General features: G+C 47.1%; 1 protein-coding gene across 1 annotated transcript in view; it reads right to left on the bottom strand.

Moving 5' to 3' along the window:
* Positions 1 to 5,917: 5,917 nt before the first annotated feature.
* PLCB2 (phospholipase C beta 2) overlaps positions 5,918 to 27,683 on the bottom strand; it is a 48,246-nt gene continuing 26,480 nt past the window's right edge. The window contains 22 exon segments of the mRNA XM_037402406.1: positions 5,918 to 8,950; positions 8,953 to 9,006; positions 9,009 to 9,120; positions 9,123 to 9,161; positions 9,560 to 9,646; positions 10,135 to 10,192; positions 11,369 to 11,464; positions 13,652 to 13,728; positions 15,476 to 15,644; positions 15,880 to 16,090; positions 17,684 to 17,737; positions 19,278 to 19,374; positions 19,471 to 19,556; positions 20,568 to 20,672; positions 20,946 to 21,045; positions 22,150 to 22,314; positions 22,756 to 22,910; positions 23,957 to 24,081; positions 24,512 to 24,596; positions 25,533 to 25,629; positions 26,362 to 26,459; positions 27,324 to 27,495. Of these exon segments, the coding sequence (XP_037258303.1) occupies positions 8,889 to 8,950; positions 8,953 to 9,006; positions 9,009 to 9,120; positions 9,123 to 9,161; positions 9,560 to 9,646; positions 10,135 to 10,192; positions 11,369 to 11,464; positions 13,652 to 13,728; positions 15,476 to 15,644; positions 15,880 to 16,090; positions 17,684 to 17,737; positions 19,278 to 19,374; positions 19,471 to 19,556; positions 20,568 to 20,672; positions 20,946 to 21,045; positions 22,150 to 22,314; positions 22,756 to 22,910; positions 23,957 to 24,081; positions 24,512 to 24,596; positions 25,533 to 25,629; positions 26,362 to 26,459; positions 27,324 to 27,495 (2,304 nt within the window). The 3' untranslated portion in view covers positions 5,918 to 8,888.

The following is a 27,683-nucleotide window of genomic DNA, read 5'->3' on the forward strand; positions in this document are numbered from 1 at the left end:
GGTGTTGATGAAGTTGGTTGAAATTAATTCATTTAGCTCCTCCTTAGCTGCACTGGAAAATTTTTGATGTAAAATGTTTCTGTATTCCAGATATACTGCTTTTTTTTATGCAAAAGAGCAGGGCTTTGAAAAGATTTATAATTTGAAACAAACGATCCTGCTCGTCTGTAGTTGTGAATCCTTTGCACTTGTGTTTTAAATTAAAGTAGATCTTGATTTATTCATAAGCCTGTTGCAGTGCTGAGATGCTTTAAAATATGTCTATAGTTCAGAGATGTAAGGGAAGCGTGAACCTTGAAGTCTGGTCTAACTTATCTGTTCTGTGGCTATGTGGCTTTTAAAACAAGAAGAGACTGCAGCAGAAGCCTGGATCCTGAAACAAACATTTCTTGGAGACAGGGATGACAGGTTTAACTTTTAGCACCGTTTTATACTTTGGCCCAAGTCTGACTAAACACAGTGAGGGAAGGCCCCCTTGAAAGATTGCATTCAAGTATCTTATAAAATATTAAAAACTCATTACCATATTTGCGAAGAATGCACAAAGTATCCATCTTCCTGTCCAATATAGAATTAAATATCTGACTCTTGTGTTTCTCTCTTTACAGTTCGTGCATGGCATATCACCAATTAATTGCTCCATTACTTAGATGAGTGTGGTATCAAATATAAATCCAAAGGCAAACCTAGATCAGTTAAAAGATTGAAGCTGTGTCTCCAGGGCCAACAGCTCCTTCCCCAAGAAGCAGGCAGCCAGGCAGGAGAATTATGATAAACAGAGCAGGTTCGTAATTTGCATTGCAGTAGCGTTCAGGAGCGAGATTTCTTGTATGCTAAGCGATACCGAAGTATGTAACAAACTGTAGCCTCTTCTCTGAAGAGCTCGTAGGCTACGCGGCGGGTAATTATGCTCTGAGATGTTGTTTTCTCTGATTATCTTTTCATATATACTTTCAACAAGGCTATGCTTATGTCTCAGGGGTTTCTGTTGTTTTGTGTCATGTTTCACCTGAATCCTTCCCTTTTTTATTTTTCCGTCCTGTCAGCCTTGTGAGGATCGAGCGCTTTCTGTGCTGCCGCAGCCCTGGCAATCAGCATACAGTAGGCCTTTGAAGCTGGCAGGCTGAATTTATATGAACAATTTGCTGAATCAAATGGGGAGTCCGTGGCTGCTGTCATCTCCCAGCTGTATTTGTTCTTGTATGACAGTTCCTGTCCCCCTCCAAGAGGGCTCCGTGCTATTGAATGCAGTGGCTTATTAGCTCATTTATTTCAGAGCGGGACAAATCCTTCTCTAGAGGCCCCTGTCTTTTAACCAGTGTTTACAGAAGGAACCTGGCTCAAAAAACCCAGCTTTTAAAGTGGTTCAGTCTGGTGAGAAGAATCCTCCGCTTTCTGGAGAAAGCATCTTGCTGTGCCCTAGGTCCTAGTTTCTACATGGGGATAATAACAGTAAACGTTGACCGTGTGGGGCAGGGAGAGTGTCTCTAAAATACAGCAGCTACTGTGCAGCAACTCCTTCTGCAGTAGTGACGGTCATGCTGGCACCAGATCTGTGTTGCGGAGGTAGAAGATAGTTCCGGATCAATCAGTACAAACTGAGCCTGAACTGCAGCTCCCAGCTGTGTATTTATGTTTGTAGGAGTATCTAGAGCAGCTTGCAGTATGCAGAGCGGCCACTAAATATTTGAAGGCAAAGTTTCCTGTAATTGCAGGAAAGGGAGTGTAGAGACCTGCCTGTATGCACTGCCCGTTCTTCAGCTGAACGCGGGGGCATCGTAGTTGTGCCCACTGGAGGGAGATGAGTTACTGTGGCCATCTTCGCCCCCTTTGCAAGCAAGACATTTGTTTGGAGCTATGAAGAGACATCAAAGGCTTCCAAGTCCCTGACTGCCTAGGGAATGATAGGAATAAAGCAAAAGCAACCAGTTACATGCATTTTCTGGCTATTTGCTTCTCGATGTTTGGTTGACAGCATCATATTCGCAGGGATCTGCGTCTGTTTGTTACAGCAAACTGATGTGCTTTAGAAATGACCTTCAGGCTTTTACTTGTGTCTGTAAAGTGGTCTGGTAACGTGAAGGACTTGTTGATAACCAAGGTGCTAATAGCAAGCCAGCCTGCCTTCCCACTTCCCCGCCGCCAGCAGTTCCCACGGGGTAGTGAAGAGATAGCAAGGGGAAGCTTTCCTCTGGGTTGGGCTTCTCAGCTGAAAGTGTGTGCCATGTTAGCCTGCTAGGGGTTGTTTTTTCCCCCCTCTTTTCTTCCTAAATGTCAGTGCTGAATTCTCATTAGGAAAGCTGCCCGTGAATTGTTGGCCAAGAGATGAGTTCGACTGCCGTGTCCTTTGTTAGTAATGCTCTTGTTTTAGAGGCTCCCCGTGCCAACCCTTCAGGTATTGTGTCTTGCGTTTGTGTCCCTTGTTGTGGTTGGAGGCCTCCTTTGCTGAGGGGTCCCTGTTATTTTTAAGAATATAGTACAAAGTTCAGGCCCATGAAAATAAGTATTTTGGGTAAGAATTTGGTGGTAGAATGAGATTTAGAAGAGAGATTGGTAGAGATAGATTTATGCCACATAAAAGATGAAAACATGGAAAGAATCTAAGATTGTGCCTAAATGTGCTGCTCTTCAGTGTCTGACCAGGTACTGCTGTTGTCTTAATTACCCCTGAATTTTTGTTTCTGTATGTAACGGCCTCGTTACAGAGACCTATCTGATCCACCCACTGTATCACCCTGTGGTCAGCAAGTACCCTATGGTAAGCAAAGCCACAGGCAGGGCTGCACAGCAGCGTGAAGAAGTCTTCAAAGATGTTTGGGTTCTGTGGGAAGAAATAGTGCTGGAAAATCAGAAGGTGGCATTTCTCCTCAAGTACGTAAGTAACCAAACACTGACGAGACTCTATGAGCCGTCATGCTGCTGGAGGGACGTCAGAATTCTTCATGTGTTGTGTGAAACCTCTACAGTAGTCTTTGTTTTAGTGAATTTATTTACTTGTGTCCATTTCTCATCTTCCAGAAATTTCATCACGTTTTGTGTAGAGACAGCTTTCTGGGCAGAGGAGCATTGGCACGCCTGGCCTCTGAGGCACGAAGACTGTTTTACTTCAGGGGGAAAAAGTGGTGATGCAGAATGTGGTCTGTGCTTCATCTGAGATGTGGCTTTGCTTACAGTTAGTGATTCTTCCATATACACTCTGAAAAGTATGATTAGAAGATATTTTTTTAGCGCTAAGGTACAATCAGCTTAAAACATTTCACCTGTTTCTCATGAAATTCTGCATAACTCGCCTGGTAAAGCTGTGCCAGTGCTTTGTTTAGTAACAGAAGGGTTGCACAACAGAAACTGTGATGTGGTGTAAGGGTACGAGTCATCAAGTTGCGTTTTCTTCCTCAGGCTCCCAGCATCAGAGGGTATTAATAAGATGAATCCAAACTGCTGAAGTTCAGTTTTCTTACATCTGTCTCATCGTGTAGCTGGGCTATGGTTGTTTTTTGAAATGTCCACGCCTTTAAAAACACCTCATGAAGCGCGTTTTACTCTGGCGTTGTTTCCACCCTTGTTTTGGCCAGTTTGTGTCATTTGAGGGCTGCTAGAGCACTGATGTTCTGCTTGGAGATGATGGCAGAAAGAGCTTAAAAGGTTAGAAGAGTGAGAGTGCTGGGTTCAGCCTGCTGTATTGACCTCAAAGCGCCCCCAGGCAGTGTGAGAGCCCTCGCCGAAGGGTGTTGCTGGAGAGCTGGCATGGCATGCCGCAGCGGAGGTCTCTAGGCTGGTGAACCAAGCAACTGGGGAATTCTGACAGGCAGCGCTGGGAGCATTGGTGCAGGCTGGAGGGACGGGGCTGGAGCGGTGGCATCCCTCGCTGCTGCGGTGGGGGGCAGCCTCTGGAGTGAGACTGAACCTCCCGACCTGGCTTGGGGTATTGGTCCTGTGCTGTGTGGTGGGAGGGAGCGAGTGCGTCCTTCCCCTCCTCACTGCAGGGCCATTAGGGCTGTCCCTGCCCCTGTGAAACACGTTCTTTGGGTGGTGTCAGGGGACGAGGACTGAAAACCTGCGCTCGCTCAGGCCCTGCTGTTCTGCCCTGGCTTTGGGTGTCCGTTACGGGTTTATTCTGTTGGGTTCATTCACTGCAGGGGTTTGAAGGAAAGAGTAACCCCTGGTGCTTCGGCAGCGTGCATGGAGAGGGGCTGCCCCATGTCCACCTTTTTGTCTGCTCTGAGCCAGGCATCAGAGTTCCCTCCAGAGAGAGATGGGATGAATTCTCCTTTAAAATAAACCCTAAAATTGGAGGGGGTGTGGGTGGCCGAAGCTGGTGGCAAGCCCTGGGTTAGCCAGCAGGAGAGCTGCCTCTGCCGTGCTGGGCGCTGTGAGCGCGGCAGAAGGGTGGGATAAGCATCAGGCAGCTCGGTGTGCGCCCAGCAGCGTGTGCCACGTAACGGCGCGCAGAGCGGGTGGCGGCTGTTGTGCCCCTGGAAACGCAGCTCAGAGCAGCTGCTGGTATCAGCAGTCTCGAGCTGTAAACGGTGAGCGTTGCGGGGTTATATTTATGCTGATGGGAAGTTTGCATGTATTTAACCTCATTCCTTGGTTTCATCACATCCACGTACGGCAGGATCTAGGGGAGTAACCGCAGGCACCGTTCCACGTCACCCATGTCTGGGAATAACAGGCGCTCAGCGGGGCCAGTGCTTTTCTGGGTGGGTTTTTGGTGTGTTTCTCTGCGGTCGTTCCTTCCTCCCCGCTGCGAGGGCTGTGGCTCTGTGCTGTGCTCCCACCGGGAAAGCAGCCCTTCCCCTTGCGCTAATCCCATTTCTGACACTGTCCTTGATCTTGGTGCCAGCCCCGAGGCAGAAGGCAGGGGGTTAATGGACATGGGCTCGATTTAGAACTGCCAATGCTGCCAGCTGGTTTAAGTCAAAATGTTAAACTGCTGCGGCTCTACCTTGCTGTCCTGTTTGCCATCGTTTTTTGAAGGCCCTCAGACTTCACAGGGTGAGAGACTTCAGGGATGGAGGCTGCTCTATAAACCACTAACGCTGATCTGACTGGAGTAATGTTTTACCACTCCTGGAAGGGCAAAGGCAACTGCTCTCAGCTGAAGGAAATGGCTGTTAATAGCATATATCCAGCCGTAACATATATATATAAAGCATACCTATAACATGTAAAAAGCATGTAACAGCTCAGCTGTACCCATGGAGCCCAGCCACCACCAGCACGAGCTCAGGAGGGAGTGGAGCCCCCGCTGTGGTGCCCGGGTGTTGCTTGGCCAGAGTTCTGGGACTCAGCTGCTGCCCACAGCACAAAGCGCCCTGCGTGGGTCCAGCCCCCCCGGGGGTCTCCTGCCGGTGGTGAGAGCGGCCAGGGGCCGTGCTGTGAGCGTGTGGGGGGCCAGCGCGGCTGTGGGGTGGGACAGAGCCAGCTCCGGCGCCTCTGTGAAGGGCCTGTCTGTCTCTGGGCAGCCCCTGTGCCGCTCTGAGCCAGCGTGAGGAGTGTGAACTCACCAGAACCGCTTTGACTCCTGTTGCAGAGCTCTTCTGACCTGTGCTTGTGAGGAGGAGGAGGAGGCGATGGCAGCCACTGTCTTAGTGTGAGGCAAGGTCGCCTGTAACGGCAGGGAGATCAGGAGGGGTATGTGGACTCAGAGTAATTTGCTTTGCTAGATTTGGTTATTAAGTACCATAAGGACTGGAATGAGCTAGTGCACAGGAACGTGTGTAGAGGGTTATTATATTTAAAGAAATACCTCACGGCATATTTAATAAATAAAGAAGTTGAATTTGAGAACGGTGAGCACAGATGGCAGAAACTCTGGGCGCTGGATGTCTCTATTAACATGTGCGGACACCGGGCAACATTTGGGACTTGCTCCCATACCCACTAACTGCAATTAAAAACCAGAAGGTGAGCCAAGTTTTTAAGAAATTTGATGTTTTATTTTTTAGAAAATAAATAAGTCAGAAATTTACAATACATAATTCCAGTAATATGTTAACACCGTAGGGGAGGCATGGGCTCTTCTTGGCTGTCAGACCAGGCTTGGAACGTTTTGTCTCTCATACCTACTTGAGTTGTTGGGGTTTTTTAATATAGCAGCACTTCATAATGCGTTTATCCTTGCAGTTTCTAGGTGTAACTGTTATCCTGTAGCAACCACAGCGTGCTGTAGGTTTGCTGTGACTGTGTTTGCTTTTCCAGAAAAGACACAAACCTGAAGAACCAGTTGAGGGGTAAGCGGGGACTTTGTTAGATCACACTGCAGTGTGGCACTTAAAATTTTGGGGACACTGTTGCTGCAGTCAGGAACACATCTCTTCTGGTACTGTCTCAAATCAAGGGTAAAGATTTTAGTAACAAGATTTTCTATGGCTGGGTTTAAGGACACTCAACCTTTGCGGTGCTCTAAGGTACCAGTAAAAGGAGGTTTGAACTGCCAAAGAAATGTATCGTGGGCTTCATCAGCACAAGGTTCTCTAGGCTGCTGGTGCTAGGGCTGCAGCAGTCACAGATCTGCTCAGTGGCAGACTGAGGTTTGGGGGTCCCGTCCCCCCATTTCTCCTCAGCAATGTTTAGGGGGTTTGGTTTGGGTTTTTTTGTTTCCTTGAACAACCTGGAAGATTTGACCTACAGTATCTTAGCTCTAGGATATGTATTTGTAGTAAAAAAAGCTGCAGTTCCTATTCCCTTTTGTATCCTTCAGCATACCTTTTAATTAAATTAAAGTCCTGCTATTTACAGATGTACGCCTGGGCAGGGCTGACTCTGTTTTAGGGGGGCAGGGGGGCCGGGTCCAGTCGTGTGTGTGTGTGTCCTGCCCCCACCTGTGAGATCTGGTGACCTCAAGCACCCCATTTCACAGGGTCCCCGTGACCTGGTGCAAGTATACTTTGGCAGGCCAGCCTCCAGTTCTCAGGCTAACATTATTTCAGGACGGGATATGTGGAAGGCCAGGATGTGGCTGATCTGTACTGAATTATTGCTGTTTCCTGCTTTTTTTAGGATCCATAAGCAAAGTCTGTCTTAAATGGTGCTAGGAAAAAGAGCTGGACCATATGTTACCAGGTCCTTCCTGCTGGATGAGTGAGAACTCGCTGTGTCAAAGCTGTTCAGTGCACAAGGTCATAAAGCAGGTGAGAGAAAGTATGTGAGGAGGCAGGGGGCACTGGTGCAAGTTCTGCATTCCCGAAAGAAGGCTTTGCTGTCCTGGAAAGTGGAAGGGTAAAGATGGCTTCAGGGGAACCTGCCCTTTGTCTGTGCAAGTCAAGACCAAGAAACTGGCAACCTGGACCGCCAAGTGTGTCCTGCTGGACGGGTCTCTTAGCGAAGCGGACAGCAGCAGGTACGTGCGAGGCTGAGAGAGCCTGGGGAGCGTCCGCCCCTTGCAGTCACGGGCAGTTCTCATTCACAGTCAGGCTGTGCAATGGGACGGACCTGCTGCTCCTTACAGGTGCGCACGCTTCATGGGGAGAGGGAAGTGACTGAGGCTTTGAGGGAAGGTGTGTGCCAGCGCTCCTGCAAAGGGGCAGCAGGCGAAGCGTGTAGTCTTCCCCGCAAGGTCCTAGAGCAGTTGGGTTTCCCCAGCAGCAAGGAACAGCTTCTACAGGGCACTGCTGAGCCCTGTTGCCGTTAACTGAGATGGCAGCATGTAAAAGCAGCTCCAGAGAACCGCTTTCTGCTGCTGGAATGGATAGTCAATGTGCGTTCTTATAAGCCATGCAGCTTCCTGTGTAACAGAAACTTACCGGCAGTGTAACTGGCTGGCTTTTTATGTGAGCAACAAAATTATTTTCAAACAGTTTAGAAATTTTGTTAACTGTTGTTATCCTAAGCCCGTAACATGGAACTAATTTAGCTTCATGAGAAAAAGTTTCAGTGAAGTTCTAAAAATGTCAAATTGCTGGAGATGGGAACTCTGCAAGTGTTTTTGTGGTAGCTGGAACAAAGGATGAGGCTCTGACTCCTCATAGTTTGCCTTCTAATTGCCCAAGGAGTCTGCTCAAGACTTGCTGGGTCTTCACGAGATCCAGAGCTGAGAGCTTGCCTGCAGGCCTGTGAGAGTCAGAATCAGGAGTGAGAATCAGCCCCTGGGAATAAGGGAGGTTAGAAAGCAAGCAAGCTACACCGCTGGCAATGCACGTTTCTGCAGGAGGAAATGCTGGTTTATGTTGTGTTGATACCAATGTACTCAAAACTGCCCTGGTCCGACGGGGGCTGTGAAAAGCCAACACTGGTTGTGCAAGGAAGTGGTACGCTGACAGAAAATGGTATGAGGTTCATCAAACTGACCTTTCCTCCTATAAACAGAGGCTGCATCTACACTAGCAAGTAGCGTCGCCAGAAGGAACGGTGCTTTAGAGGGATGACGACAGTTTTTGCCGAGCACCTGCCGCCCACACGTAGATGTCTTTCAGGAGGCTTTGTGCTGGGCGAGCTCCCAGTGGTTGGAGCACATTAGGTGGGCTGCTGCAGTGTCTCCCAGTTACATTTTGTTCAAAGGGACCTGGCTCTGAGACCACTCTCTGAAGAAGTGTATGTGACAACTGAGGAGGGAACTTACTCTAAAAACTTAAGTCTGAATCCAGACTAAAATATTAATGTAGGTGCTGCTGTGGATGCCAACAACTAGCTTGTCTTCAGCCACAGGCCCTTACGCACTGCTTAAATACCTTAGGCTGTGGAAGACAAAGAGCGCGAAGCACTCTCTGAAGGGTGATCTCTTCAGGCTACTTCCGACATCTAGGATAAAAAAGTAGTAAATTCCTGAAGGATTTCAGGAGTTGCCACGGTGCAAAAGGATGGCAGTAGTTTGTCAAGCTGGTCTTTCAGTATACACCTCCATGAGCCTTCCTTCCTGAAATGGAACAGTAAGTAGGGGGAAGCGTCTCTCAGAATCTGCTTTCCTCGATCTCACCATCTGTTTCAGCTCCTGGGGGCTCAGGCATGGCGTTGTAAGCCCTGACACCTCTGCCACTGGGATCTTTTCTTCTAGCTGTTCTTTAGAGCCTGTCCTCCCTCAGGAATGCTCTGAACTGCTTGCTTCTGAGTCTCTGGCTCTCCAGAAAAGCCTGCTTTTGCATAGTTCTTCATCATACTCTGCACCTCCACAGCCAGACTTTTTCAGTTTTCTCCTCGTACTCTGCCAGTGCATCCTGCTGGAGCTGCAAACAGAGACCTCAAGTCACTCTCCAAGCACTGAAGCTGAGCAGACATTAGTCGGAGCATGGTATAAAGACCTGCTCTGAGAGCGCCCGGTAAGAGGAGATTGTTAGCGCTTCACAGTTGTGTTCTCAGCCCGAGATGAATGGTAGTGCTGGCACAGGGAGCGTAGGAGTGCTGCTCCTCTGATTTCTGTCTGTGTAGGCTCCTGCAGAACCACCTTCTAACTCATTCATTTTCCCAGCGTACTGAGGAGTGGGTGGCCGAAGTGTATGTGCGTGTGTGTAGGATGAGTGTAGCGTCAATTACAGAACGTGCAAGGAAGCCTGATCCCCACAGTGTTGGGATTTATACTGTACTGAGGGACAGCGCTGACCCCGAGATTAATTTCTGTGTTTACCTGGCTTTCTTTCTCCTTGATTCTTCTCAGATTATCTGCCTGCTTCTCTTCCAGTTTCTGCTGGCACCTGGCTGTCTTTTCTGTCATCTTTAAAAAGAAAAAAATTAAGAAACCATTCAACTTGTCTCTCTCACTCTCTCCCCCCCACCTCCCCCCATAAGGGGGTGGGTTGCTGAAGGGTAAACATGAGACCCCTAGGGGCTCCCCCCTTCCGTACACCTTTGCACATCATGAAATAGGTGTGGGGTTACACTGTTAACTAGTTGTGCTTCAAAACAACCCGATTTAGAAATGAGAAGTATCCTGGACAGCTCTCTGCACTGCATCTCTGACCTGGGGCGAGCTCGCTAGACCTTTACAGACCAGTGGCCTTTTAGCAAAGGTAGTAGCTGTCTTCAGCTGTGCTTTGGCTGTCTGAAGTATGTTCTCAGAGCCCCCAATGCAGTAGCATTTTAACAGGATTTAAATACCTCAGAGAACTGACGCTCTCTCTGTGAGACATGCTGAGGATGTATGCAAGACACCCCCTTGCAGAAAGCAGAGATGCTGTGGCAGACTGTCACAGAAGAACTTACCAGTTTGATTGTTTGCACCACTTCCTGAATGTGAGAGTTATTAATTTCTTTCTTCAACCTTTAAAGAAAGGAAATGTAAATAACCCTATAATTCATCTGTTATCTTTAGCAGTATTGATAAACAAGTTTTATATGAAGTGCCATACAGTAAGACAGGACTGCTAGTGCCCACACAGACAGGTGTGTTATGCTCTCCTAGCGTCCTCCCACACAGAGAGGTTGCTGTAATTTCAGGAAAGGCAAATAAAACACCATTCAAATTTGACTGCGAGATAAACCAAATAATTGGGTGCAAAATTCTATTTTTTTTCAGCTTAACAGACAGCAAAGGGACCTTGCTGTGAGCTGGAAGGAAAGGAGGCAGCATACCCTCTTCTGTACCCTTGAACATGTGAAGCTGTTGCAAACTGATTCGTGTCACGCAGTACTTGAATACACAGGCTCAGTAGCAGAATATTATTTTTATAACAGTGAAGGGGAAGGCAGGTGGCAGCCATTATATACCCAAACACAACCTCTTAACAGAGAGGGCTGCTGGCACTGATTACACACAGATTCTAGAGAGGCTGGGGAAGACCTGCCTTTGATTCTAGGGCAGATAAACACCCAGGCACCATGGGAGGCAGCAGGTATTTTGAAGTGCTCTTAGCCTTCAGCTGAAGTGACTGGAAGGTGCCTGTCACTTCAGCAAGAAGCTTAGGTGTGGCGCAGGAGAGCCAAAGTGATGGGTGCGTGCCATAGGAAGGGTCGTCTTCAAGGTCCAATTTCTCTATCTGTATGCTCTCCCTCTGCATTCCACGAGCTCCTACTCCCTGAAGGGGCGGCAAGGGGCATTTCTAAGGCACTACTCCTCTCAGGCTATTCAGAAGTCCAGTAAGTGAAACCAATTTTGCTGACAGCTTTACACAAAAAAAATTAAGCCTACAGAGAAAGCTCTGGAAGCCACTGTCAGCAGCAACTGCAGGAATGACGTTATCACTGCAGCTAGGGAGCAGATGTTTGGCCTTACTGCATATGTGCCTGCGTACCGGAATGCAATGGAGCAAAAGCATTAAGCCGGGAGATGAGGGCAGGCCAGCACCCATCCCTTGGCCCCTACAGCTCTGCCACTACTTGTTTGGGTCCTTCAAGAAGCTTCCCTGATGGTGACAGAGACTGGTGCAGCGCTGCTCCCTGCCTGGAGCAGGACAGTAGCGTTCTGCATAGACAGACCCAGTAACATCTGCCCCGGTACCTCTCCTGAGCAGCCTTGTCACTCGTATTCCTCATCATGGTTTGGATTCGCTCCACTCTCTTTGCCTCGAGCTTCTTCTTAATGTCTTTAATATTGCTGTGGAGAGAAAAGAGTGCTGTGAGAGACAGGCCTGGTTACAAACTCCAGAGACTGAAACGGCCCTCCCACACCTGCTCTCTGGAGTGCTCTACTGTCTAGAAAGCAAAGTCTGAGTGATTGAGCAGCAGAAAGCCCTAAGTCTTAAGAATATTCTTAAGTCCTGTAACTTTTTTTTTTTAAAAGGGAGTCATAACAAAGAGACAGAAGAAACACGTTATATAATTATGCTAATTGTATACCTACATGGGGTTCTCTGGGGCAGCCAAGACTTGCTGAAAGTACTTACGCTGCTAAATTACAAAGGAGGAACTACATGTCTGTATGGCAGAGCTAAAAAGGAGACCTGAAACATGCAGAAAGGTGGATAAACTCTGGGATGTGACTTGCAAAACAGAAACCATAAACACTTAAAAGGCATTTGATCAACCAGTAGGGAAGATTAAAAGAACAATCCACAGAAAACCTAAGACCTATGCCCCTGTCTGAAGCACATGTCACCATCAAAAATGCTAACTGCATGTCAGAAGGTCAGGGACAGAGGAAGGTGCTTGTGTCGGGGCGTAAGAGGCTGCTGACACCACCAGCGCCTCATCTTGCCCATCCATGGACAAAATGACTGACACAGGACAGCTGCTAAGGGGGACATAAGAACAGCCGGCAGGTTGCAGCCCATCGGTCTGGTGTCCTGCCTCCAGCAGTGGAAGGGAACGCAGGCTTAAGAGAAGTGTAAGAAAGAACAGGTGTAGGGTAATTTTTCCCTCCTTCACCTTCCCAGTTTCCAGTTTATCCTCCTGCCTCTATGCATTTATCTTCCATGAATGTCTCTCATACGTTGGAGTTTAGCTCTGCTTTTGGACTTCACAGCTCCTTGCTGTGATAGGAAAAGAACTTAATTTATATGCTGTGTGACAGAAGTACGCCCTGAGAACTTCACTGGCTGCCCCCCATTTCCTCTCTTATGAGAAACAGTGAGTAATCACTTCTCTATTCTTCTTCTCCATACCATTCATGATTTTACATGCTTCTGTCACATCCCCCTCAATCATCTGTTCTCCAAGCTGAGTCCCATTTAATTTCTTTTGGTGCAGAAATTACTCCTCAATGCTGACTATCCTTGCCACCCCCTTCTTGCTCTTTCAAAGCGTTTTGCTCAAGATGGCATACTGAAAAGGTGACTGCACTGTGGAGACAGATCTAGTGGCGTAACGCTGACTTTGAATCTCTCTTTTCCCCCATAAAATTCTACAAATTCTATTCGCCACTTCGGCCACTGCAGAGTTGTGATTGATGAGCTGTTTGAGAGAAGCATCCACAGCAGCTGAAGATCTGAGTGACAATAGCTCACCCCTGTGTGCAGTTAACTTACGGTTAGTTTTTTTCCATTCACATTATTTTTTACTTACTCATACTGAATTTAACTGCCATTTTATTGACTGTTGCTCAAGATCTTTACACCCTTTTGGAGCTCCTCACAGCCAGCCTTAGATGTGACTGTACAAAATGACATCGTACTTATAGCAAACCATTACCTAGCTACTCAACCTGTTTTTCTTGGTCTTGTCTGAATATGCTGAATAGCTGAGAGAAAAAGAGAATCCATCTTGATGGAGGACACAAATAAAGGAAGTTTTGCCTGACTTGGAAACTAAAGGCTGACAGAGGATTTAATAGGAAGGAGGAATGAGTGAGGATTTAGCTTCAGGACAAAGTTACCGCAAGAACAAATGGATGAATGCCTGGCTGGAAATTGATGAATTGATTCTGCCAGTTTATTTAAGTACTGGAGCCAAGATGCTCAATTCACTTAAAAGACTGAGCTGATCAGTCCCTGGGAGGGATTATATGTGATGTACTGACTACAGCATGTAGAGATGACATCCAGTGACCAGCAGTCTTATTTCCTATCTCTCTGAATTAGTCAGTCCAGGCTGCTGTTGTGCCTCGTGGCAGGAATGCTGCTCTGGAGATCGCAAGACAAGAGCTGTCTTCCCACCACTGCCACCGTGTAACTGTGAGACCCTGTGTCACATGGCTGTGCCTCAGTTTCTCACCAGAGAAAAAGAAATGCTTCTCTTCCCCTGTATTCACTCCTTGTCTGTAGTACAGTGCTTTGAAATCTAGCAAGAAAGCTACCCCAGATAAGAGCTATGCATTATTACTTTGTTATTTAAATACTAAGTTTACCTTTCTGATGCCTCCTTCAGTGCCTTCAGCTCAGCTGTCTGCTTCTCTCTGGCAAGCTCTATTATCTTGGTAACTTGCTGTTCAAGGGAAGAAAAAGATGATCAAAACTAAAACGAAGATGAGACACAGCACACCATCCGTATCTAATTACCACCAGGTTGAGCCTGATCCCTCCCTGCACTGACTTCCAGGGGCCAGCCAACCCATGAAGCTTTGTGCAGGCCCATGCACCACCATGACATGAGCTCAGATGTGCACACAAATCGCACTGTGCTGGTGGACTGGGCTCCACCAGGGCTCCACGGGCCCTGTGAGCCCTGTCACACACCTCTAGGTTATCTTTATGGACAGCTTCCTATCTCCTTGTGCAGGAGGTATCACCAGATTCACCGCACTTGTGGGAAGGTGGGAGTCAGCAGCAGAGCTTACCTTCTAAACAACACAGACTAGCAGCAAGGGAATGGGCCTTCTCTCTTGTGGAAACAAAGTTCCGTGGAAACAAAGTTCCATGGAAACTCCCGACAGATGCGCCTCAGTGGTCAGGCCTGCCCGCACTGCTGCCCGCAGGGACAGCCTCAAAGGGACACCCCTGGCTGCTGGGCTACGTGCTGCGCAGTGAGAGCTTGGGTTTTGATTTCCTTTTCGTAGCCTTGCTCACTAAATCTCACAGTCTTTGACAGTTGTGAGACAAGAATGTTTTATTCCTTTGGCTTCTCCCTCTGGTGATAAGCATGATTTCCAGGTAAGCTAGTTCTCAAGAGGTTGTTTTTTTTTCCCTTCAGGGCTGGTAAAAAGGCTAGAACAGCCAGTCTTGTAGACAGCTTGCAAGCTGCTTGTCAAGCCAAAGTGCACCAGGGAATCCAAGACTGAAGACGCGTGATGCTAACTCCTTTGGAAAATAATGGTAAGAAAAGGCTTCCAAATGCTGGAGTTGTTCCCCTTTCACTGGAACATGTGGTGTACGCTGTATTTATCACCACCACCTTGCGGACTGCACTTTCTCACAGGCATTATTGTGTCTCTTGCTGGTGTTGGCTAAAGGCGGGGGTCTGAGGGTGTGGGAAACACCAACATGCTTGCGACACCTTACATGGACACTTACTTTGACTTCTACTAAGTCAAACAGCAAAACACTTTCCAGATTTCAAGGGGAATGAGACCCAGCCCTGCTATCAGTACTAAGGGCTCCTAGGAGTACTGTCCTTCACAAGGCTTTCATTGTATTGGCACCGATACAGCTATGGCAAGCACTGAATGCACTGGTGGGGCTGCTCTGTTCCCATGTCATCTGTCCTGGTTGAACGACAGCGGTGAGCACGGTTGCCCCTATGGCGTGTCTGTAATGCTCTGACGGTTGCCACTGGTGAACCTGCAAGGAAGGCTTCAACATACCTGTCACCCCAGCTCTGACAGTACAGCGTCAAGCAGGGAGCCGTGAGAAGCGTGGTACTACCTCATGTAGCCATGCTCCTCAAGAATTGGCACCTGGCAGCGTCTGAAGCTGGTAAATGCCACGTTAACTCCAAGCTAAGCTACCAGAAGAGTTTAAGCAGATGGAGCCTGATATGCTCCAGGGCAGCGCTTCTTGATTTTTTTCAAATTGCAGACCTATAAAAATGTTTCTGCTGGATTTTTATAGCTTCTAACAAATAAGGACCACTACCTACATTCTCAATTATGTTGTGCAGACCTGAAAATTGCTCTGAGGGGTGTCTTCTGCCTTGTGGCCACATTTCCACAGTTTAGTGAATAACTTGGTTTTTCAGGCTGTCCTTGCAGGGGCTCTCTTAGGCTACATTTTCTGTCAACACTTGCAGTCCATACCTCTGTGGCGTGCTGCTCTTTCTTTCTTCGAATCCCATCGTGGTGCTCCTCCCCCAGGTGGATGAGGTCCATCTCCAGCCTCTCTCTCAGTTCCAAAATTCGGCTATCGATGCCTTCCGCCATTTCTACAGGATCTGCACATGTACCAACGTCACCTGTTGTCAAACTCCTGCAGAACAGATACAGCAGCTGTGCTGCTTCTAGAGGTGCTGATACAATCCTGACCTTCCTACCCACCCCTCAGTGGGAACACCCAAAACCCTATAAACCCACGGAGACGGGGATGTCTGCACCACTCCATGCTTCCTTCAAAGGGGAGCCCCGTTTCTCTTGGGGGTTCCTCTTTTTTGGTCTGGGGTAGCCCACAGGTCAGGCCCCTGCTGCAGACCCCATGCTGTATTTACCTCTTCTTCTGGGTTTTCCTAGTGTGTATCATCCTTTTCTTGCCTCCATAGCAGACAGGCTCTGAAAAGAGTACAGAATATTTTTGCAGCAGCTCCTCCCTCCGTTTACTTCCTTTCCGCTCCAGCTCCTTCAATTCCTTCTCCTGCTTCTTCAGCAGCTTCAGAAAGAGCTTCATCTGCTGCAGTTCTGTGAGGCTGGCTGTCTGAGGCTCTAAAATACAAAACAAAGAGAGGCTGTTTGTACTCACATGGCATTTCTCAACCTGCTGTGATGCCTTCTGGGGTCAGTTTTTTCCAGCACTGCCTTCATTCAGCTTTTCCTCCCTCTTTTCAGCATTGCATGCAGCTCAGTTTGTCATCTGGTGGCTATGTGGCACGGGGATGGCCAGAGGAATCGCTGCCCTGTGGTATTTTGGCCAGAGGAACATGCTGGTGGTGATGTACCAGTCTGTCTGTCTTAATGCCTTGCACCCTTTCCCACAATTCTAGGTATCCCAAAGATAGCAGTTTTTAAGCTAGTTGGCAGCTCTAATTGTAAGGGAAAAGCTTTGTTATTTCATTAGTGATTTTTCTGCAGAACTGAGTTATGATGACAGGTGCTTTCATCCCTTCCAGTTTTAATGCCTGGCATTTCTTCAGTTGGGAGGAATAAATGACAGGGCTTTTGAGGCCGATGAAAACGAGAGGGGAAGGATGCCTGGGAACTGCTGGAGAATGTGTTATCTGGCAGTAGCAAGTCAGTCAGATGCAGTTATCTGTGGCAGAAAGGCCACAGGGAGTTATCTTCTCAGGGGAAGTAACTTTGTTTTTCTTTTTTGCTTGTAATGTGTAAAAAGTAAGTGAACTTGCAGGTGCGCCTGCAACATAATGCTGTGCTGTGCAGGGCCAGCTCCTTCTGGAAGGCTCGTACTGCGGAAAGCGAAGTGTACAGCTTAAATGCAACCCCTCCGACAGCGAGCCTAGGCTCTCGGCCCTGAGCCCACTGTCCTTCCATATTATGTGACACCTTCTACCAGAGTACATATTTAAGGTAATCATAGCTCTGTGCTGGGGAGCCCTTTTCTTTAGAAATAACTTTCAAAAACAAAACTTGATGTCTGTAACAGTTACTTGGCAATCTATCCTGAGCGCAACAAGTTCATGCTTGTGCCTTCAGTACAGTTTTGTGGCATAATTAGGCACGCTGGTTACTAGTGTATTGTACTAATTTGTATTACACTGCATTAAGACACAGAAAAGCAGGTGAACAATGTGTTATTACAGGGTGCACGTGTGCTGAAGGCCACCTGCAGCCACATTACCCCTGGCTTAGTGATGGCAAAGGAACCATCGAATGTAGCCAGAGCAGAACTCGTGTGACAGCTCCAGCCTCCCACTTTGCTATAAAGTTGACTTGCAGCAGCGTTCCTGCAGCCAACAGCCTCAGAGGGCTAAAGCTGGAGCAGCCCAGAGATCTCCTGACCTACCTGTGCAGGTAACAGTGGCCTGGCTTGCACAGGGCATACTCCAAGCCTCTCTTCTCCTCGAGACAAGCTGTGAGCTCAGTCCCAGCCCGAGAGCTCACCACACACCACAGCAGTTGTCAAAATGGGCAAATGGTGCCACAGGCAGCGAAACTGGGTCCCTGAGCCCAAAGATCCCTGTGGTTTGCCTTTAGGGCTGGCTACAACAGGCAGGGTTGGGTCAGGTCTTTTTTAATTTGCAAAACAGGTGCCATCGCTATCCCAGTCAGGAATTGTGCAGAGAGGGAATGTAAGATGAGTGACAGGGCCTCAGCCCACGTGAGCCACACAGGAGGAGTTACCTGCAATCTGCGTCACTTCTATCACATTTTCGTCCTTGGTGAACGCCGCTGCTCCTGAAATCACAAAAAGAGGTTCCTCTTTATGTTCTATCTTGGACCTTCAGGTTGAAAATGGACAGTAGAGAGCTCAAGAGCATGGGCCACACAAAGGATGATGGTGTGAATACAAAGGAATTAATTAAGCTGCTGAGATGCTTAAGTGCTTGGGAACTCTGTAAACAGGCAGAGTGGAAAGGGAACAGCGTTCTCTGCCTTGTCAGAGAAAAGACTTTTGCTTTGTATTAGCTCAATATCGCTAGCGATGATTTGGCACATGTAAACTTGTTTTGATTAGGTGAGAAGGATATTCTGGTCTGAAATTTGAGGAAACTAATTGTTTAGATACCAACGTATTTCAAAGGACACTAAACACATTGATACAGTCAATACAGAAGAAATACTGATTAGCTGTCAATTACCATAACACACAATAGCGAGGTAATCTGAGTGTATGGTAGGGGATGTGCTTTTACCCAACCTGAAGGCCAAGAAGGTGCCAGAATGGAAGAAACATACTGTAAGAAGATCTTTCTCTGCTAGAGCTTCTTTAACCTAATAATAAATGCTGACTTTGGCTTTTGGTTTCTATTAAAGCAAATTCATAACTTTTTTTCAGCTCAGCTGACTGGTCAGTTATGTAGTTTTTAAGTTTTTCTGTTATGTTAATGGATCCCCATTTAATCTAGTGGCCAAAAAACAGGTGCTCTTACTCCCACTCTTGCAGAACACCCAATGTGGGATCTCTTCACTCTGATCCTGTAATAGATCTTACAAAGAGCCTGGTGTTCATCTGAGCTGGTGAACAAAATTACTAATCTTTAAAGCTCTGAAGTATTATACAACTGGACTCTGGTGCAAGTGCAGTTTCAGGGGGATCTAAACATATTTTAAATGTCAGAAATCAACAGTAATCCACAGAAGAGAGACCCTTGAAAAGAACAACAAAGAGGTGAAGGGCAGTGACGTACTGTGGGATAAACCCAAGCCAGATCTTAGAAGCTTTGTCTCAGAAATACCCAGAATTATCATGTCTTTGCTCAAAATCCATGTCCAAACTCTGATTTTACACTTAAAGAGACTACATCTCTGTCACAGGCCACTTCTTCCTTGGACAGTGGTTCCCTCTTAATGTAGTTATCTCCCAGGGCTGAACCTGAAAAACTGAGGTCATCTGTCACAGTCCTCAGCATACACGTAAGGTAGCACAGGGAAGAGCAGTACTACCCTGGTATGTTAGCCCTGCCTCGAAGGGGACAGATGTGTTTGCGCCAGTTGGGCCTTCAGCTTGTTTACTGGTATTCTCAGTAGATACCTGAGATTACTTTTCTGTTGTGGAATAAAAGCAGTATGCACGTCACACTCACTCCGGCCCAGGAGTCAGGGGATAACTACAAATTTTGCCATTTATGACAAGCACTAGAATTTAAGTTGGTGACTTGATCAGAGAGGTTCTGACCCCATTACCAAGGATCTTCACCCTCCCAGCACTGCTTGTTTCCAGCCTTTTGAGTGTACAGGCTTCCCCTTTTAGCTCACCCCACATCCACAGCTTTACCTGCAGGCCCATTAGAAAGAGGAATGCTGAACCTCCCAGTGGAGTCTTGTACCCCATTAGTTTCAGCAGATGGGAAGTTCCTCTGTGTGCCAAGCCTCTAAAACAAAGATCAGAAGTAAATCAAAGCTCTATTATTTCAGGCTGATTCATGCAATGTATTTTAGAGACAATGACAGACCTTGGAAAGTCTTACCTCCGCTGAGCCATCTTTTAGCTCAACTGATCTCTTGTCTTGCAGACTGAAGAACTTAATGGGGTTGGAGAGAGCAATAGTCAGATCTACAAAAAAAAGAGGAGGTCTTTACTCGGATTATCAAAAACCTCATTGCACTCTGATTTTCCTTGCCTTCTGGTTTCCTTTCTGGCCTGGGACAGGAAATTGTGGAGAAGGGGTATTTTGTATTCTCTGCCTGCAGAAGCTTCTCCCTGACAGCACAAAGGAGGGGACCGTTTCCACCTCAGTCCCATTCTCAGATGATGGCTCACAACTGATGCTCAGGGCTATGAAGCTGAAAAGAGCGTAGTGCTCCCAAAATCCAAAGCCAGGTTAAGATTTTCCTAACCTGCACAGCTCCCTGCTCCAGTTCCAGTCCAGTACTGTACAAACCTGGTCTTTTTTTACAAACATGTCTTTAAATCAATAACTTTGCAGGATTTCCCCCCTGATTAAGGTTCATTTGTACACAGGGGAAGAGAGAGTAAACATGAGAAGTATTCGTAAGAACTTCTGTGGTTGATGCTGTTACATTCTGCATGGCTTTGATCATGATTGTTAAAAAGTTTTGCCGTTAATACCTCAGCTGGGGCTTCTTTCCTGATTCATATCTCACTGTCTGACCATCCCCTTTTTAAAGGATCACTCTACCTCAGTATCAGCAAGAACCTCCCTCTCTTCAAAGGGGGAAGAAGAACGCTCCTGTGCTCCCTAAAACCCTGTTCTCAACAGTCCCTGAGAGTTACCACCTCTTCACTCAAGGAAACCTCTCCCTGCTTCTGAATAAAAGCAGTGAAGAGGCTGACCCATCCCAAACCTGGGAGACAGTGACATCTGCACTGCACGTCAGGCAGTGCCACGGCCTGTACAGGGAACCAGGCGCAGCTACAGCGCAGCCACCCGCTTTTCCCTGATGAAAGCAAGGCTGTGACGGGATGCTGGCCCGCGCTCAAGCCCCACCCTGACAAGGAATTAAGGGTGCAGCAGGGAAGCACCCCGGGGCTGGAAAAATGCTTCTAGATCTGAGTCCGGACAAAGGCAGCGCATCCCCCCACGTGCATTCTAACATGTACTACCTGCCCAAGCATCAGGAACGTAGTCCTTTATTTCCAGGTACACAAACAGAGAAGGCATGGTGAGTGGCATGTTACTTTCGCTGCGGAGACAAACGTGGTGATAGCCTGAAAGCAGAAAGCAGAAGAGGTAAGCTGGCCGAATCCCGGTCCCTTCTGGGCTGTGTGCTCCGACAGTAAAACAAGTCCCTCTTCGCAGGAGGGCATGGTGAATGTATTATGGAGTTAAGCCAAGACTACAGCAGGACGAATCTGAAGGCTGCACTGCCTATGGGAATGGAGATTAAGTAGCAAAACATGCAGATATTCCTGTTTTCTTTACAGCTTCCAATGAATAGGTCTCAAGGGCACAAAAGCTAAAGGAATTTCCAAGAAATTTACCTGAGTGCATTGCAATGACGGGAATTATGCGATGTCCAATGAACTTCCCTCCTTCTTCCCAAGCCACAATTTTAAGAGACGCCAACTCAGGCATCATGATCTAAGGGAAAAACAGAGTAAGGCACCAATGTCATCACCTCTAACTCCTAACAGCCTAGCAGCCTCAGTAAGTAGAACTTCACTCTCTCCTCCTTCCAAAAGAACAATACCATCTCTCTGAGGAAGTCACAGCCTATTTCTGCACCTTGTAATTTAAGGCTACAGTTTATCGCAGACACAACTCAATCTACAGACTCCACAAAACACAGGCTTCTCAGAGGACAGTCTACATGGAATCACAGGAGGGCAGTTTACCTAAAGAAAAAATGGGGCAACACACCTCCACAGCACAGCTTCCATGAAGTGATTCACCAGAGGAGGGCATGAACTCGGAAGCGTAATTTAGCAAGCATGGTGACTTTGCCATAAGGGCTCTTGCCTCTCTCCTCCCCCATTTTCTTCTGCAATAAAATGAACTAAAAATTACTGTGCCAGAACTGCAGCCTGAAAAGCATTTTCTGAAATGAGGATAATATTTATCTACCACATCCCAAGTAGGCTGAAAATATCTGCTATTTCACTGCGTGCGTGACAGAGGTGAATTGCGTAACATGTATTTTGCCTTTGTAACTTACTGCAGAAAGGTCAAACGTTACTATCACCTTTGACTTAACTTCCCCATACCCTGTAGCCGGATTAGTGGCCACTGAATTCTTGCGGAGAGAGGGCAGATTTCTCTATTCTAGCACAACTGAAAACCTCCCACTGATCCCATTACTTCTCCAGTTTGTCTGTTTCTCATTTACAGTTTAACCACAGACGTTCTATTCCTTTCTGCTTCCTGGTGCTTGAAGTTTTCAAAGCTGATTAGTCAATTCAATTTGAAGTGCATCACAAATGCGAGACTTTTGATGCCCATTATTTCCAGAAATGTTCCCAGCTACCCCTTGTCTGCTCAGGGAAATCCTGATGGAGAGTTGTTTTGGATACTGTCATTTGGATATTATCTGAGCATGCAACACATAACACCTTGTATGTCTAAAGCTGTGACTCAGATCTCCAGAAGGGAGCTCCTTCTGTTGTCACTGGCCTCTCAAGAAGCAGTGCTTGTGGCCAACAGGACCTTTAGGAATTCTCTGTCTAAATTACTATCAAACATTATTACCTTTTCAAAAACAAAAGCCTCTTCTTTCCATACAGGGTTAATGGAATTGGCAGTGGAGGTCAGTTTGGTTCTGTATTTGCGTTTTGTGTCCCTGGGCAATCCAAAGAGCTCTACTTCCACATATGTCTTCACACTGCGGTCTGAGAGGAACTGACCAGAGAGTATCTACAAACAAACAGAAACATAATTAGCAACTGCTGAAAAGAATAAAACAGAAGAGCCCATCCACACCTTCACCCCAAAGTCACTCTCCCACCCCAAAACATCTTTTCTACTGCAGCTTCCAATCTACAATAGGCTTTTCTTTACCTCCACCCATGTTTCTTGCTTCAGCACTTCCTCCAGCCTCCTCCCTCCCCATCATCACAGCCTTGGCTGCTTCTGTGTGGCAGATGCTAATTTTCTGTTTTCATGCGATTATGATTAATTTAAAATAGCGAAAAGACTGGGAGTTGCCATGGTAACACTCTCCCACAGGACTCTCCGAGTTCATTTGCCACTAAGAACCCTACTGGGTAATAAATAGTGGGGACATAGATGCCAGTTATGTATGTGGTGCCAGGAACTGGCTGTCAGGGGAGGAACAGCACCACAGTTTGTACTTGCCGTGACAGACAGGGTACTCGCCACCACCACATCAATGCGGTCCACAGAGAAGGGGTCAAACTGCTTGTCTGGCCGCCGCATGAATTCATGCTTGAGCAGATAGCCACACTGGCCGTTGAACTCAAACAGAGCCATGTTCTGCTGCATGGGGACATCTGAGAGAGACAGAAAAACACAGTGAGAAAAATTTCTGTGGGACCTCATCAGGTGGCTTGTGCGCTACGAGTGAGCTGAAGGATGCTGTATTTTTATAGCCCCAGCTAGCCAAAGGCTCACAAAGCCATTTCAAAAACTAATTAAGCCTTTCAGCACCCTACAGGGAAAAATATTACAGCAGCTGTTGTAAGAAAGGTAAGTGGTTTGCTTATGATTGCACCATAAGTCATGGGTAGAACTAAATTAAAACCTACTTTAAGGAGTACCCACTATTTTGGGGTGCGAAGTAAGTAGTTGTCTGAGTCCCTCTGCTCCTTCCCCCTCTCATTTTGGGCCTCCCCTCCTCTGCCACTTCTCTTGAGAACGCTGGCTTGTGGTTTCTGCACCCTTCTTCACCCCTCTTCATAACCAGTCTCTCACTCCCTTTTAAAGCTGCTGGGTTTTTTCTCCTACTGAACCTACAGCTAGTCTCTTACACTCTCTATACATAAGACACTCCCTTGAGGAAGGAAGAGGGGTAAAGAATCGCTTTCTCTGGAGGCTTTTCTTTCCTTCTCATGCTGGTGGTGCAGCAAGAAAAGGCTCTTTTTCCCTGTTCAGGTTAAAATAACCGGAAATAACAGCATAGACAGGCCAGTCCTGTAGCCAGATGGAGCTCTGCCTGCTGCCTCGCAGAAGAGGAAGCAATCAGGGGAAGCAGGAGCTTCTGATGCATTTCTGCACATTATTTAGTCTGACATCACATTACAGGGCAGCTAGAGAGGGTACCCAGACACTAAATGACAGCAAGTCCATACATGCGCGTATGCACAAGTGTGTAGGGCCAGCATCCCAGGCACTGTATGCCAGGTTTGTGCTGGGCCCAGAAAAGTGCTTTTGGTCTGTGGAGATGGAGTCAAAGAAGAACACAACTTTGGGAGAAGGCACACAGAATAAACGCGTTCAGGGAAACAGCAGCGGTGGGAAATAGCAGTGAAGGAAGAGACAGTGAATGCGAGCACACAGCCTCACCCACTCAGAAGCTGGAGGACAGTGTGACACTCACCCATGGTCTGGAAGTTAAGTGCCACCATCTGACAGCCGACATTCCAAAACATCTGGGGCATGTAATTAGAGGAGTCCATCCGGGTGCCTTTGGGGTAAATCCGGCTCATCTGTCGCTTGTTATATCTGCAGTTGCTCTATTGGAAACAAGTCTGGAGCACTCCTTGTGTACCCTGGGGCTAGCTCACGTACCCAGATCATGAAAATTGTTCAGGCTCTGCTACCAAACGCTCAGAGCCTTCCAGACAGGAGGAGAGGCCCTGGCAACAACAGGCTCCTTTCCCATATCCTTTCCACTTAAAAAAAAAAAAGCATCTGGCAGCCTTGGCGTTCACTACAGCAGGATGCGTCCTGTCAAGAATCTCTGGACAGCTCCCAAGCCACCCTGGAAGATCCCATGCCTCTTGCACCTGTACACCCGGTATCTCTGATGAAGAGTTCACCAGGTCCTGAAGCCAGAAGCCAGCTGGATGTAGCTCAGCCTCGCCCAAGCTGCAGACTGGCTCTCCTACCTCACACAGCCAACTACACTGGGCAACGGTTGCCAAAAGGATACTCCACAAACTGTACTGGGAACTTGGTTAGTAGATCATAAGCCTTCAACTCCGTGAAGGAAGAGATGACGTAACTCCGGTTCTTCTCTAGAAACAGGAGATGAGAAAGCATTTAGAAGAAAGGCATGCCCAGCCCCCACTCTGTGTGTGGGGACTGACAGACCCAAGAAGCACCTGGCCCGTTTACGCCCACCTTCTCCCACGTACCTTTTTCTATCAAGGCAATTTACCTTTCTCTGGTCCCTTGAAAAGGGACTGAAGAATAATACTCCATAAAAGGTGATTTACATTTACCAGGGAGACACGGTTGTGTACTACAGGACAGAAACCTCATGGAGTACAGACAGGATGGGCTCACAAAGCTTAAATAGCGCTAATTTTGCCCATCTCTTCCTGGATTTCAGTGTCATTTACAGAACACCTCCTGCCTAGAATTTTAGTTCCGAGTGAATCCCAATATTCAGTGTCTCACACAAAGTTCTTTAATTTGTCAAGTTTCCCCTTCCTCTATTTTTTTCTTTTTCTTTTCCTTCATAACTCAAACCAGCTTACACAAAGCTAGACCCAAATGTGGGAACTCTTTAGAGGAACCTATAGTGTATAAAGGAATAGCATGCATTTCCAGTGTTTCAGACGTTTCTCTGTCCAACCACCACAGAAGAGGAAGGCCAGTCACACACATTAAGAAAAGCTGGGCTCATTCCTGCTCCCAGAAGCAGCAAAGCAAGCCCACTGAGATGGCACTGGCCTCTAGGCTGGGTTTTTTCATCCTCAGTTATAAAACTGGGAGCAGCATCTGACATCTCACTGTCTTCTCCTTAGAAGTTCCTTACTACAGGGAGGAGGGCAGAAGGGAAGTGTTTGAGCCCATGCACACATTGTGGGAGAGAGAGAGAGAGAGCACAACAGAAAATGGGTGAAAGCAAGTCACCAAGGCAGGCAGAGAACAGCAGCATCTGAAAGCACTGCTCTCCTGGGCGAATGAAAACACTTGGGATTCTGAAAGGACTGACTTTGACTTACCAGCAGAGACTTCAAAGGAGTCAAATTTGATGGGCTGTATGTAATTAACAAGGCTGGACATTTCCTCGTATGCTGTCACTTCCAAACCAGCAGTGCCCTGAACAGAAAACAAAATCCAAGAGAAGACATATGAAGAGACTTTTCCTAAAGATGGAACAAAACACACTTGGGCTTCACAATCACAGAACTCCGATGGCTGCCCTGACCAGAGCACACCAGTTTCTTTGGCTTCTAGGTCCTACAGTGACATTGTGGGCAGCGTGGCCAGGGGCACAGTTTCTAGGTAGCTCGGAAAAAACAGAAACTGAGGCATACGGTGAGGTCTCAGTCAGTAAGTAAGGAGTCCAGGACCTCTTTAACCTCTCAGAGCATGGAGTCAGGGACAAACCAAGGGCATTGTTTTCCCTCCTCTCTAAGCGATACGAGGGAGATGGAAGATGGAAATGGGAAATGGATTCTTTTACTCAAGGGAATGCTGACCTCCTCCTTCACCCTTCAAGCAGTAGCACTTCATGTTTCAGTAACAACTTTTATCAGACTAAGGGTAAGCCTCTCCAAACACCCTGAAGGCAGTTATCTCCAAGTCATGCAGAATACCAAAGGCAGAGTCAGAAATAACAACTCTGTGCTTGCAACATAATTTCCCTCATTCAGTTTCTCCTGCAAAAGTCTTGTGGCATGGAAGGAGGAAAGTCCCTGGCTGATCATAGCACAGTTCATTCCCCCTTGCGTTCTGGGTTCATCTTTGTTCAGTATGATACGGCCCCAGAGAAAACTGAAGGCCAGAAAAAATAACCCCCAGAAAAGGAACAGAAACAACTGACAGTACCTCATCTGACTGCATCTTTTTAATTTCCTCTTCATCCAGGTTTCCGAGATGTTCATCCTCTTCCTCTGGTTCCTCTTCAGCCACATCACCTGCCCAGACTAAGCACACACAGCCCACATCAGCAGTATGTACCAGTAGCACACTGAGACAAGACATGGCAGATGGCTAGCATTAGCCATGCATTTAGCTCTGTAAAACCTCACCATCAAGTCATGCAGGCACAGTAAATGGAAGAATCCTACAATTTTATCAACCAAATCCAAATACAAACTAGCACGCTCTGGACTAGCAAGAGTCAAGAGACCAAATCATTCCTCCTGCAGGCTTCCCTCATCCCCCACAAGTGATAATCACAATGCTATTTTCCCCACCATGGTTGCACACATTTGTGGGAATAAATGTCCATTTCTAGGTGCTCTGTAGCAGTGCTCACCTTGTCTTTCTATGACTCCAGGTGCTCCTACCATGACAGGGACTGAAAATACACTGTCCTACCACAGGTTCCCTGAGCCCAAGAGGTGACAGCCTTGAGACCGGAGAAAGGCAGCAGAGTGAGGATGAAGGTTCTATAAACCTTCACGAACCTCAGGGTGAAGAACATGGTGAATTTGTGGTTATCATAGACCTATAAGCAGTAAGAAATTATCCACCCTTCCATGAAACCAATAGCCAGTGTGTATCAACGAATTACCAACTCATGCAGTCACATAACTCAGAGCAGGCAGAAGAGTTGACTGATGGGCAGGGCATAAGTTGATTGTCTCTTCTGGTTGGAATAAAGTGTTTGAAAATATTCTGAAGATTTCATTTCTCTTCCAGGCTTATGCTGCTCCTTGAGATAACTGAATTAATGACTAGTACTGGCTTGCCTCAGGCTAGTATTAATGGCTGATTTGGAAAGTCTCCAGTGGGTCAGACTGGCTCATCTAGCTGTACTAGTCCCATTTTCCCTTCAGACATACCAGTGTCTTCGGCATCCGTAGGGGCTGGCTGCTCAATGATTTCTGGTTCCACATTCCTCCCTTTCTTCAAAGAGTTCTGCCTCTTCCCAGACATAGATTGGTCCTTTTTGTTCTTAATCAAGATTTTCCCTAAGAGATCCTTAGGACTTGGCAGAGGAACTCCTGGCTTCAGCTGCAACAGATAAACTTTGTACTGAATTTCCATCACAACGACAGAATTCAAACACTCATCTCTCCAGTCCCTCCCAGTACCATTCCTTTGGCCATTGGTACATGGACACATCTCTCACCCAGTGTATATTTTAATTTCTCCACCTGCTGACATATCCCACTGTATCTGTGCAGATTTTTTTTCCAAGA

This window comes from Falco rusticolus, chromosome 10, assembly GCF_015220075.1.
Source record: "Falco rusticolus isolate bFalRus1 chromosome 10, bFalRus1.pri, whole genome shotgun sequence".
Classification (NCBI taxonomy): Eukaryota; Metazoa; Chordata; class Aves; order Falconiformes; family Falconidae; genus Falco; species Falco rusticolus.